The sequence below is a fragment of the Phaseolus vulgaris genome, chromosome 4, assembly GCF_000499845.2.
Source record: "Phaseolus vulgaris cultivar G19833 chromosome 4, P. vulgaris v2.0, whole genome shotgun sequence".
In the NCBI taxonomy this organism is placed as follows: Eukaryota; Viridiplantae; Streptophyta; class Magnoliopsida; order Fabales; family Fabaceae; genus Phaseolus; species Phaseolus vulgaris.
The window spans coordinates 18,924,624-18,938,383 of NC_023756.2; the positions used below are offsets into that span (position 1 = coordinate 18,924,624).

General features: G+C 32.9%; 1 protein-coding gene across 1 annotated transcript; it reads right to left on the bottom strand.

Annotated features, from left to right (window-relative positions):
• Positions 1-3,568: 3,568 nt before the first annotated feature.
• LOC137837385 (T-complex protein 1 subunit theta) lies at positions 3,569-13,161 on the bottom strand. Its single transcript, XM_068646360.1, has 13 exons — positions 12,778-13,161; positions 12,149-12,411; positions 11,909-12,055; positions 11,660-11,821; positions 9,182-9,259; positions 8,178-8,311; positions 7,990-8,062; positions 7,835-7,912; positions 7,502-7,624; positions 7,010-7,104; positions 5,823-6,032; positions 5,499-5,556; positions 3,569-3,810 (listed from the first exon to the last, which is right to left on the bottom strand). Exons 1-13 carry the CDS (start codon positions 12,923-12,925, stop codon positions 3,742-3,744), a joined length of 1,638 nt encoding a protein of 545 aa, XP_068502461.1. The 5' UTR covers positions 12,926-13,161; the 3' UTR covers positions 3,569-3,741.
• Between the last annotated feature and the right edge of the window lie 599 nt (positions 13,162-13,760).

Below are 13,760 nucleotides of genomic sequence, written 5' to 3' on the forward strand. Positions count from 1 at the left end.
AACTTCACATGTAATGATTTTAACTTTAACTTTTAATAAATCAAAGATATAGAATATGAGCATTTATCTTGTTATGTTAGACCTTTAAAGCCTATTTAAAATTGTGTAAGGCTTTTTTAACTAGTAAACATTTTCCTCTTCTCCTTTGATTTGAAATCCTTCAAGATGTTCTAGATAAATCTCCTCCTACAAGTAACTATTTAGAAAATTAGATTTTCCATCTAAATGATAAATTATCCTTCCTTTATGTGAAATTAAGGCAAGTAACTTTCTAATTGTATTAAGGCATACAACTGAAGCAAATGTTTACTAAAAATCCACTTTAAATAGCTAAGCATATCCTTTTGGAACCAACTTTGCCTTGTATTTATTAATGGAACCATACTAATTTTGGTTTTAAAAAACTCATTTGACTCTTACATGTTACTTGCTTTAGGTATAACTACTACCTCCCAAGTGTCATTTTTTTCAATCCCATTTAGTTCTTCATGCATAACATTTATCCACTTGTTATCTTTCTCAGCTTCTTCAAATAATCCCATTTAGTTCTTCATGCATAACATTTATCCACTTTTTATCTTTCTCAGCTTCTTCAAATTTTGCAGGCTCTATGACACCCACATTACACCTTTATAAATCTTAGATAAAGATCATGTACCTTTAATATAATATCATTAACATCATCATCGAATTATTGTGTGTTTCTATTAGTTCCTAGCTTACCAGTTCCTCCCAACTTCATTTGTTATCTTCCATGAACAAGACATCTCTACTCACAATAATTTTTCAATGTTATGGTTAAAAATTATGTAAGCTTTTAAAGTGTTATTGTACCAATTGAAAACTCTCAATTTTAATATTCTTATAAAGTTTGTCTTTTAACATGTGGAAAATAAAATAAAAAACAAAAGCAACCAAAGATTTTTAGAATTGTAAGTCTAACTTGTATCCAAACCAATCTTTAAATGGACTTTTTTTCTTCAAAACTCTAGTTGAAATCCTCTTTAGTAAGAATGCAACAATGTTTGTGATCTCGCCCATAACTTCTTTGACAACTCTTTTTCTTAATGTATGCACTTTTTCATTTTCATGATGCATCGATTTTCTCTCAATTATTACATTCTATGGTAGGGTGTAAGAAATGGTATAATGGTGCACAATGTCATCATTCTCACAAATTTATTACAAAAATAATTTATGTATTCATTCTTATTGTTTGCAACCTACAACCATTTTTATTCTCCACCAATGCTTTATATTTCTAGAAAATACTAGCAACATTATTGTTGTATTTAAAAAAAAAATCTGACAATACATATTATAATCATTAATAAAATAATAATATTTATTATGATTTAAATATGACATTTTTAAGATCTTCAACATAACTCTTGTCTTTGAGTAACTCTCAAAACTATTAGAGAAAATGATTTTCTTGGCAAACAAGATAATCGACCAACTTCTCTTTAAGCATTGAGACATCTTTCACCAAGGCATGTATAATAGTCTAACAAAATGGAAATGTCCATGTCTTTTGTGTTATATATCAACATTGGTGATTGTGGTTGAAAAAATTATTTCTCCCTCTTTCATAAGATTTAGATCATAACTATTAACTCTCATTTTAACCCTAAGTATATCTTTTATTTTTGCATCTTTGATCAAGAACAAATTGTTTTCATGTGAATTTGAAGCCTTTTTCTACAAGTTGTGCAACATTGAGCAAGTTTTGATCAATATCAGTCACATTTAATACATTGAATATATGTTTCAAACATACCAAACTTTCAATAACAACAATCAATTTTTTTATGGTTGACCTAAAATCATTGTTTCCAAATTTTACGTTGAAAAATTCTAAATATTTTTTGTTCGTTGGTCATATGATTTGTGCACTTGTTTTCAATCAACCATTAATCACTAAAATTGTTGATTGTAGCAAAGCATGTTGCAACAAAAAGTTGTTCACCTTCTTGTAGATTCACTCTAGAAGTTCCAAATGACTACATTTTTTGTACTTGATATCTAGCCTTTGCAAACATTTTCTCTGAGAACAATGTCCTTTTCCAATATGGATAAGAAGGAAAATCTCACCTTCAATTTTGTTGGAGTTTTCTAACTTTTTGTTCTTCCATTTGTGTTCACCTTGTATTTTCCTCTTTTTAAACTTTTTCCTTTCTCAGGAAAAACATCTTGCATTGTCATTGTTGGTTTCATAGACAATTCATAAACATCATATTTTTCTTCTACTTCTCAAAAAACCAATACTTCAAAATGTACTCATCCATAGAGTCCATAACTCATACTTCTACCATCAAAAGGTGAACCCAATGTGTATATATCTTTTTTCATTGGTGTTTCATTCAACTCAAATAGAATAACGCATTTCCCTTAGGCATAACTATAACAATTTGTCGGTATAAACAAAATCAGAACTCTAAAGACTAGGTCCTAAGTAACAGAAAATTCAACTTGGTCCTAAGTCCAAGTAACAGAAAATCAGAACTCTAAAGACTAGGTCCTAAGTAACAGAAAATTCAACTTCTAAAAGCTGGACAAAAATCCACCTATGCAACTGATATACGCACACTTTTAATAGAAAGGTGGCACCAAAATTATTGCAAGTACAACAGTCTTTTGGGAAGAGATAGTAGAATGGTGCCTACATCGAGTCTTACGGAGGTCAGCGGTTTTTTGAAATTCATTCAAATGTCGTGGCATTGATATGGAGGAGCTGATCCGGTCTCCATGAGTAATTGGCTGGTTGGTCATGTTGAATTCTTCCTAGCAGCCTTACTAATGGCAAAGTGACCAACATACCAACCAATATCGAGGGATTACTCACATTGACTCATCCAAGCATTCATCACCATTATGCACTACTACAAGTAGTTGTGGAGAATTAGAGTGCTATTAGTGATTTAAAAAACAAATTATAAACACTAGTTTAGAAACCGATTTAAGAGAGGACAATTTGAAAGTGGTTTAAATTAGTCTGGTTGATCCACACCAGTTCATTAAGGTTGTATCAAGAACTGGTACTTAAAGTGGTTCACTTCAATTAGATTTTCTTTGAAAACCAAACCATGCATAGCGTATACCACCACAACGTAGCAGCCGGCAAAAAGCTAGAAGGTTAGAATTGTGATATTGTTTTTACATTAGTTGCAAAACATTTAGTGAATTTGAAGGGAAGATTCCAAACTTAAAAGTTCCAAGATTTAAGTAACTCTAGTCATTAATTGTGCTAATAACACAATGTGGTGACAGAGATGAGTTCACACAGAAGACCACAAGAATCTTGGAGGAAGAAAATAATTTAGGCGCTGTTTGCTTTTGGTTTTTCACAATAATTATAGCAGGTTGCACTATGCAAAACCCAAGGTGTGCAAGTGGTATCCGTTTGTAACCTACTAGTGTTTCTCTTGCACTTTCCAAGTTTTCTTTCTCAATAATGGATAAATTGTAACAGTAACAGCTTTTCCCGATAATCAAACAAAGGCCAGGGCGATAATGCTCAGCAAATTAATATCGCCACTCACAAGGCTACAAACAAATAAAATTTAAATTTACAGAACACGCCTCTTTGTATTTCATGGTAAAAACAAAATTCAAAATTTGTTAAGATCACCACCACTACTAAAGTCTAAATAAATAAAACATTGCCTAAGCCAAATTCAAGCCATCACGTTGAGATACAAACATGACCAAAATAAATAATCAATTCCCACAATTTTTTACTTAATCTTCATCTGCGCCTGCAGGTTGATCTCCTCTCCTTGGACCACCAGCTGGTTTTGACATGATAATCTGTAGAAAAAAATTAAAAATCATATTCCACAGCTTTACACTCTGAAATTTAAACAATGATGTATGGAAACATCCATATTAAAACACACCTATTTGAAACCCCCTAATTTCAGTGTATCTTGTTACATCATATATCACTTCTCATATCTACATTTCAATAATCTAACTTTCTTTCAAGAAAAAATAGACGAAAATCTTGCATCCAACTTCACATAAGTTATATATACAATTGTAATAATCATCATAACATAGGCCTTATAGGCTCATCATCATAGCCATTTATTCCTCAATTGTTGCGCTTTTTAAACCGCAAGTTGTCATTACATTATATTTTTTAAACTACTTAAACACAAGACACTTCTACTACCAGCCTAAAAGCCTTAGACCTGCTATTATGTTGTTGAAGGAATTGTTTCACCCATACAAGTTCACAAATTAGAGACGTCGCTGCCCTATATTCAGTTGCAGTGGCTAAGATATTTTAGCAGCATCAGAAGAACTTGAGTCGTGGTATTGAATGATGATTGAGAAGAAATTGATGAATAGGATTCACCTTGGAGCATTACACTAGTCATTTGGGTCATGTGTTGGTAGGTAATAAGAGGAGGTGATGATGGTTTAGAGGATTTTGATTACATTTGAGATTGTTAGGAGCAACAAGGAACAACGAACTCAACTATAACGAGGACCTGTTGGATGGTATAAACATTTTGGACTTACACTACTTCTTGGTTCAGAAGAGTAATAACTCTTTGAAGCCAAAAATAGCACAAGACACATTTAGCAGCACATGCAGAGAGTTTATCCAACCCTGGAAACAAATCATGAACAAAACACACAAAAACCCGGGAAATATTAAAGAGAGGATCATTTGGAAAAAGAGAGATAATTTTTTCCATTCAATTTTTCAAAAGTAATGGTAGGAGTTCCAAAGGAGACAACAGGTCCAAAATACATTTTCGTTGGAGGAGACCAATAGAAAAGAAATAGCCAATAAGAAACAAATAGAGAAAGGTTTGACCTTCAACCCTGCCATAAATGAAGAATCGACAATTAGAACAGAGACGAGGAGGTCTAGCGAGAAGAAGGCAGCGCTTGGATGTCATGCGTCTAGCAGCAGCAAGCCAAGATTGTGCACTGGGAAAAAGTAAAGCAGATTATGCTTCCAAGACCGACAGGTTGGTTGTTGCTTGGAAAGACGCTTTAGTGCTAGTGGTTAGCAGACAAATCGTGGTGATGGTGAATGGTGACAAATGGCAGATACTTCGCCGAAGAAGATTGAGACTAGTAGAGCGGGCGAGATAAACCCGCTCTGATACCAACTTAAGATAAATAAAAGAGAATGTATTTCAAAGAGCTTGATCACACATCTCTTATGTTCTTAGGTTATCATAATTATATTGATAGAACTTTGATACAATGATTAAAGGGATTAGAGGGAAGAACCAAGATCAAAAACCCTAGGTTCAAAGATAGGTACAGCTCATAAGTATAGCATATAGCAGATTTCCAATATAACTTACTACCTATATTTAATACCCATTCTAACAATAAATATATTCTTTAACGATAAAAACTTGTTTCAAAGCTTGTTATTATTGTGGCTTAATAAAAATATGCTTCGAGGTACATATTGTGGCAGAATCTAGAATTGACAGGCAAAAATATGATCATTATTAGTTGATTACCTGGTCCACCCGCAGTACAGTGCATGCAGCATCTGCAGCATATTTAAGAGCAAAGAACCTGAACAGAAAAAACAATAAGATGAAACCGGTCTTTCAGGTGATATGAAGATAAATTCTGATTCCATATAATTATCTTAAATCATATAAATTGAAAGAATGCATAAACTCCATCAATTACAAGAGCTCTTAATTAATGTCTAAAAAAACTATTGGACAAAGCTTATCAAGGAAATCTACAAAACAATAATGAAGAGACCCTTTGTTATTTGCTCAAATTTTGGGGTTGTCACCATATAAAACATTCTTGTGTTAAGTATAGCTTACTTAGTCATATGGAGATCCCAAATGCTCAAGGTTGAAACATCCTTACAAACACCTTCTTCCAAATCAATGCCAACTTTAGCATTTCCAGATGCATGTTCTGCATACAGCGAAGATATGATCTCCATTGCATTTAACCCAGCATTCTCAGCCAAAGTTCTAGGAATCATTTCAAAACTTTCAGCAAATTTTGCTATAGCATACTGATCCAACCTGCAGTGCCATTGCAAACGTTTAGTCAATTCCATTAAAATGTCAAATACCAAATAAGCATTGAACAAATTACTTAATAATGGAAAAAAATGAAGAAAAAAATCTCTAAGAGAGCTTAATTATCTGCTAGCTGATTCATTCACTTATATGGAATCTTACATCAGTAAAATACAAAAAAAGATATGATGATCTACACATAGGGCCAGATAAGCAATACAAAGGATGAGAACCTATTCTAACATGTGAACCCTACCCAGACAGTGTAACTATTTCCAAATAATAATACACAGTAATTGCAGGGTTAAAAATATTTGAGATTAAGATAGATATTAGAACATGTTTTGTTGACCTTAATATTTCTCAATGACTCCAGTGAGAAATGATATTGACATAACCCAAAAAATTGTATCAGACACATGATAAAAAAAATGAGCCTCAACATTGAAACAGAGGAAGACATATCCAAGAAGATAACAACACATTAGTGGTGAATGATCCCAAAGGGCTAATAGTCAATGAAATGCAAATACATAATAACAAATGTATGTTGAAGCATGCGGTATCTAGATGTAGACAATTTGTTAAACAATTTTTCATGGATGTATCAAATTCTTTATAACCAGTTGCACATGGAACTTAACATATTAAAAGCTTACTTCTGTTTGAAACAAAAATTAGAATAATAATAAAATTTCACAGTTCTTTTACCCACTCGGGCATCTCTTCAATATTGCAGTTGCTTAAAAATGCCTTACTTGTTAGACTTCAGCAAATGATATAAAATCTTCATAAAATAATAATTGGATATTGATAGCCTTATACCAGATAATTAATAGCATTACCAAAAATCAAAATCATACAACCAAATTCCTCGTGTAATTATAATGAATAGAAGAAGGATGTGTGTGAAAAAAACACAAATGTATCCCCAAGAATTCTAACCACTGTTTGAAAGTGAAAAGGAAAATAAAAAGTACCCAGTTTCTCCGAAAGAAAAGTCTTTCACCCGTTTAGCTAACTCAATTTCAGTGGCTGCAGCCCCAGGTACAGTACGGCTATCCCTGCACATGGCCTGATAAATAATTGCATGGAAAATGATTAATCCATGTTCCAATAAGCTAAAGCATTCAATTGTTTTTAAAATATGCCTCCAAACAATTAATCCATATTTCAATTAGCTAAAGCATTAAATTGCTTTTAAAAAAAGTGCCTCCAAACAGATGTAATAAGCAATATTAATTCTGAGATTTGCAGGCTTGCAGCGCTGAGTTTACATGATTAATGGAGGAAAGTAAGAAAGTGAAATTTAAATCTAACTCAACCTCACAAAACAAGTTTACAAGGTAAGGTTTACAACCAATTATATATTATAATTTGGCCATATAGTTGATGTGGGATTTCCAACACATAGAAATATCAGAAAATTACCTCTTCAAGATCATTCAAAATTTCAGAACATTGGAAATTACCTTGTAAGTGTTCACTCCATCATCCACTGCTCTTTCAAGATCATCTAGTATACTATCAGTACTTCCTCGTAGAACAACAGTGGCCACAGAATTTCCACCCTCTTCATTTTTTACAATAGTCACCTGCATATCAATAATACAAGAGGAAGTTGCCTATCATACTTATAAATGAGAGGAACAAAAAGAATCAAGCCAATCAACTAAGTGCACGTCATACTTGAAATAAGCAGTGTATTTTACATTGTCAGTGCATAGCCTATTTTCTCATAAAATAATATAAACAAGAAACATGGAACAAAGAAGATGACAGAACTCATTCAGGCTTGAACATACCCTGACACCACCAATTTCCTGAACTGAAACAGAATCCACATATCCAAGATCATCCGGGTTTGGTTGGCAGAGTTTCAGCTATGGCAGGAAAATAAAATTGGTTAGACAGAAAGTATAAAACATCTTTACATAACCAAATAAGCAAAAACACAAACCATAGCAACAGAACCAGTTGTTCTGCAAAATCGACGTAGTTCAAACTTTGAGCTGATTTTTAGAACCATAAGCCTATAAGCAGTAATCTTGAAGTTAGAAAACAATATAGGCTTGAACACTTACGATGTTCATATTAATTCAATAGTAAGAAACAATTAAAACCACCAAAAAGGGATAAAGACTTCACTTGTAACGCTCACAGAAATGTAAAGCCATCTCTCCAACTGCTCCTCCACTGACAATCACTTTGGCACCAGAATCTGCTACTGCCTTGATAAGCTCCTCTATTTTAGCCTCTTCAGTCTTTGAATAATTTTCCAGCTATATACATCAAAATGAAGAGAGAAAATCCAATTAGCAAAGCATCAAATAATATAAGAAAACAAAACATTAGAAAAATCAGGGTACATAAAATCCCAAGGCTCCACTGGTGGTACAGCATCAGGTATAATAAATAAAACCATTGCCTAATACAGAAAAGTTGAGGATCAAAATAACAGATTATTGCCAAATTGTCTTACAACTTTAAATTTAAACATAAAATTGTTTTCAATAAAAAAAATCCAGCCACAAATCACTTCAAAAAATATCAGCATGAAAAAAATAGATGAAGGCACAAATAAAGGCATAATTTGAGAAACTCCATGCTAGTGTGCATTAAAGAAGACTTGTTACATAAAAATAATTATGTATAGCTGAAAATACTCAGCATTCGGAGTTCTTTATCAACTTTAATCACGTATTGACCAAGTACTACAGACCTTTTAGGATTTTCGTGTTTTAAGTTATAACAATAGAAGACTATGTAGAAGCAATAAAGCATAGTCACACCCAAAATATCATGATAAATGAACATAGAAACCTCAGCAGCAATGTCACCAGACAAAATCTACAAGACAATGACTTAGCCCAAAATAATACCTTATCAGAACTTTCCAAATTATCAGTGGGAGAAAACTTAAACTTTGTAAAAAGAAACAATACCACAAGTTTATGATTCTCATTACTGCATTAGGATTTAGCTATAGTACCCAACCAAAATCCACTTCCAATCTTGTTATTTTGGAGACAGCTAGATCTCCAGCTTATAAGATCAGACACAATATAATCAAACAATAAAAAAATACAACTACAAAAAAACAGTAAGTAGAAGATAGTGATCCAATTCAAACTCTAGTCGTTTTGACATACCTGCTCTGCTGTATGTATGAGGACAGTTCCTTTAGTCTCAGTTGCTGATGTATCAACACCACCAGCAAACACAGCAACCTTAAACAACACAGATAAAAGACCTCAGCACAAGACAGTTTAACAATTTGCCAATATGTTTTCATTGGAAGAAAAGTATTGATATATTGATTTTTATCAAATATAATCAATCTAGAAGATTATAGAAACAGATTTTGCTCCATGATGATAGGAAACTATGCATGTCAACAAAAAGTGAGAGAGAACAAATAACTTCATTGAAATTACTAGAGCTTCAATGTTGAAGCATATAATGCAACATGCATGACACAACACTAATCTAGTATAAGTAGCAGGTAATACTCAGTTAAAAATACATCTCAAAATTAGTCAATTCATACTTATACTAAATCCCTTTTTGCAATAGGTAGTATGTGTAGCCTTCCAAATTTACAAACCCATATACAGTTTAAATTTTAAAGCCACAAATGAACCCAACAGAAATATGACTAAATAATGTTTAATGATGGTTCATCAAAGAACACTACTAAAGAAAGTACTTTATAAATTCACGTTACGTACCTGCCAAAATTTTGGGACAAAGTCACAAACCATTGCAAACTAAAAATAGCTAGCATTGAAAACTCCACACACAAACTGTAGACTATACATTCTATCAAAAATATGAATCTAATTCGAAGACTTTTATAAATGCAGTAACATAACAACTCAATAATTAAACCTCAAGTTATAGCAGGTATTCCATCTACTCGACTTGGCTTACTATGTTGGTTTTTATTGTTGTTTCCTTTTCTTATTATTTCTAAAACATTAATAATGCTTTAGTCCTCTCACCTTATTTGTTTTGGCCCTCTTAACATTTAAACACCCAACCCCACTTAGTCCTTTTAATTAACAAATACATCCAAATTCAATTCCACTAATAACTTTGTCAACACTGCAAGACTCTGTCTTATTGCCACTAATCTTATGGCATACAGAATTGATCTTCGTAAAAATCACGCCAATCTCAAGCAAGAGTATGCCTAATGGTGGAATGGAGAACTATTTGGTTTGGAGATATTGGAATGGAGAATTATTAGTAGAGGAGATTCAAAACTGATATAAACATGAAATTGGGATGTGATGAACAGTGGGCCTCAAAACGTTGAAGTCTAAGTCAAATGGAGATGAGGTTTGAGAGAAGATATTGGACTCATTGATAGCAAATACTGATGAAGGAGGCTTGAGGTAGATCTCTATAGTAACATAATTGCATCTAAGACAGTGATATTTTGTTAGGATGAAAGGTAGTTGGGTTTATTTGGTCCTTTTTTCTTAACATATACAAAAAAAGTCGTGCAATTTGCTACTTAGGACATACAATTTCAAATGCAGTATCTGTTTTCTGCTACCAAGTTCAAATCAAATTCAATAATGTTCCCTTGTATTGAAATTACAAAAAGAAAAGTAGCAATAACAAAGGAAAAAAAAAAGATGAAGAAAAGAACAAAGTGGAAAGGAAGGAAAAATATGTTGAGGCATAGTTTATTAACTAGACTTTGTTTCAAGATGTCAACAATGACCTCTTTTAAAGAGAGGTCGGATCATTAGACTTTTGGTACAAGAGAGATTAAAATATTGTTTTATTTGATTATCGAATTCCACTGAAATATGGCATTCATACATAACCGTATCAATGTACAAATCTATAACTTCTGTGAAAAGAATTTCAAATGGAGAGTCTGTTTTGAATTGCTGCAAATGGCTTGATTGTGGAGTTCACAGCTGTGTTATATATATGCTATATTTCCCATGCGAGAAATTAGTTTTTGTGGTTCAACATGTTACCAATTTCAATGCGTTTCATGATTTAACCCTCAAGTGTAGCACACCCCTTTTCTAATTTTTTGTTGTAGAATGGACAAATGTTGCACATTCTAAAGTGTACGAGCAACATGAACCATGTTAAGCTAAATTAGAAGACAACTTAACACCATTAACAGAGCTATTAACTAGAGGTGTTAGAATGTTTGCTGGAGCTAAAAGAAAGAATTAACTAGTTAAACATTTTAATTAAACTTTGAAGTGAGGAAACAAAACAAAAAAAGGTTAGAGAACAAAACCAAAACAAAAAATAGAGTCAAACAATTAAGGTACTAATTTTGCCTTTTTTCTTACAGTCAGTCATGCATAATTATGTGAGAGAATATGTTGAAGAAGATAATAATAGACTAAGGCTAAAAATGAAGCCTTCACATATTACACAGGTCAAACTAAAAGTATGGCCTTACCACTAATCAAATATCAAATTAATGAACCAGTGAAGAAAACACTGAACTAGAAAACCTGAAAGTATGTCCTAAAATCATCTAGCATAGAGTACGGAAAAATGACAATGATAAGACAGTTTTGAAGGATCTCGTTCTCAACAAATAAATCGAGTAGACACCAAAAAAATTCAACACAGAGAAAGCTCACCTTTGCCTTCTCTGCTTGCTTTACAGTCCCAACAGCATCACTTTTCAACACCATTCCTTGAACTACTGTGCTGTTATGCAAGCCCCCTCCCAAGAGCTTTGCAACGCGAATGTTGTCCACATTAAAGTTTGCTGGGTTTTTCGGACATACTTGGATGCAAGCCTATTTTCCAAAACAAAGTTCAGATTATAAACAGTTTTATGCTAGTAAAGCACTTTATCATAGTAAAATGGATCCGGATGTACTCACATCAGCAACAAGTGAGCATATGGTATTTTCTAGACCAAACTGCTTGCTAGCAACCGCTGCTTTCATTCGAGAAACAATTTGCTCCTTATCACGAACATCCATATTTTCCGAACCTTCCTCAACCAGATCATCCAATATTTGAACAGTCTGAAACATTACAAGGAATTAGAGCGAGAGAAAGCAGCAACGTCAGACAATATTCAAAGATGAATCACTATGCTCCAATCAAAACCAAAAAACCTTGTTGATTGCTTTAGTGTATCCACTGATTATCTCGCTCGGATGCAAACCCATCCTAATAAGATCCTCAGCACCCTGCAGGAGCTCCCCAGCAAATGAAATAGTTAAGTTAGCTCCATCCCCAATCTCCTCTTGTTGAGCCTTTCCGGCCAAAACCAAAATTTTGGCAGCAGGATGCTGAACTTCAAGTTCGTTCACAATTGTCCCTGCGTCATTCGTGACAAAAAGCTTGTCCAAGTGATTTATAACCATCTTGTTCATACCTGAAGCAGATCAAACAGAAGATTACAAACAATCTAAATCTATCGAGACAAACCTTCCTTCTGTAAATATCAGCAACAGATTCATACACGAACGAAGAAAAAAACTTTCCCAGAACCCAAAATGAAAAACTCCCCTGGAAAACGAAATCAAAAACTACTCATTCTCAAGCCTCCTCAAACTTCCAAGCACATGACATTTACTCTTACTCTTAGTACTGCGTCCCGAATAAACGCTAGATCAACAAACATGAAAACGTACACATGCCCGCATTATAAAAATCCAAACTTTCGGAATCTGAAGGTGCAACATCCACTCGGGGTGAGTTAAAAAACGTAAAAACGAAAAAGGGTAAGCGCGATCGTTACCATTGGGGCCAAGGGAAGTTCGAGTGATGGTGGAAAGTTGTTTGCAGGCGTCGATGTTCTTGAGAACGGCCTCATCGAGACCAGAAAGGTGTTTGTGGCCTTCCTTGAGCATGGATTGAATCCCATAGGGTTGAATGTTGAAACCCATGTTCTTGCAATTTGAGAATACCCTAACCCTAAAACCCTGCAAATGCTAACTTCTCTCTTCAACTATCAAACTTTTGTGGCAACACTGTGTCACTGCCTCGCACTGTCTTACTAAACCCTAATAATAACGCCCAACAAACTGAGAGGTGAAAAGCAGAGAGAGTGGAAGAATATGGAGAAAATCAAAGAAAAACTATTAAATCAAAAAACACTTACAATAAACAAAAACTACGTGACTTTCTCCAAAATAAATAATATCACATTTTAACTACACAAATAATTGGTTTAAAAAAGCTAGTGATGATTACTTCTATTTTTTATTGTTTTATTTTATTTTTTAAGACTAAAATATAACTTTGTTATTTTTTATTGCCAATGCTGTATTCCTATTTTAAAATAAAAATATTTAGTCTTATAATTTTTCAAAATTAATGATTTTTAAACCAATGGTTAAAATTAAGACTTTGAAACTCAATCTTTGTTCTAAGCCATATTTTTTTCAAGTGAAGGATTTTTCAACCATTTGAAAATAAGACTATAACTCAATATTTACTTGGATGAGAAAAATTTCAGTGTTAAAAAATATATTTTCTTCTTTTCCGTGTCTTAACTCATTGAAGGGGAATATTTAATATAAATGTAAATAAAATATTAAATTATATATTTAACGGATTTTTGATTTTGTTTAAATCATATATTATATGACAATGGTTACGCTCGTAAATAAAATATGATATATAAACTATTAGTTGAATTGTCGTTTTAAGTAAAAAAAAAATATTGTAATAAAGATCCTCTTTTTAGTAATAATCTAAGTTATGTAAAATAAAATATCA

Excerpts from the sequence above, each read along its gene's own strand:
- LOC137837385 (XM_068646360.1), bottom strand. The coding sequence starts at position 12,925 with ATGGGTTTCAACATTCAACCCTATGGGATTCAATCCATGCTCAAGGAA. Across the intron at positions 9,260-11,659 it reads AGCAAGCAGAGAAGGCAAAG|GTTGCTGTGTTTGCTGGTGG; the intron begins GTGAGCTTTCTC and ends GTGTTGTTTAAG. Across the intron at positions 7,913-7,989 it reads CAACTGGTTCTGTTGCTATG|CTGAAACTCTGCCAACCAAA; the intron begins GTTTGTGTTTTT and ends TTCCTGCCATAG.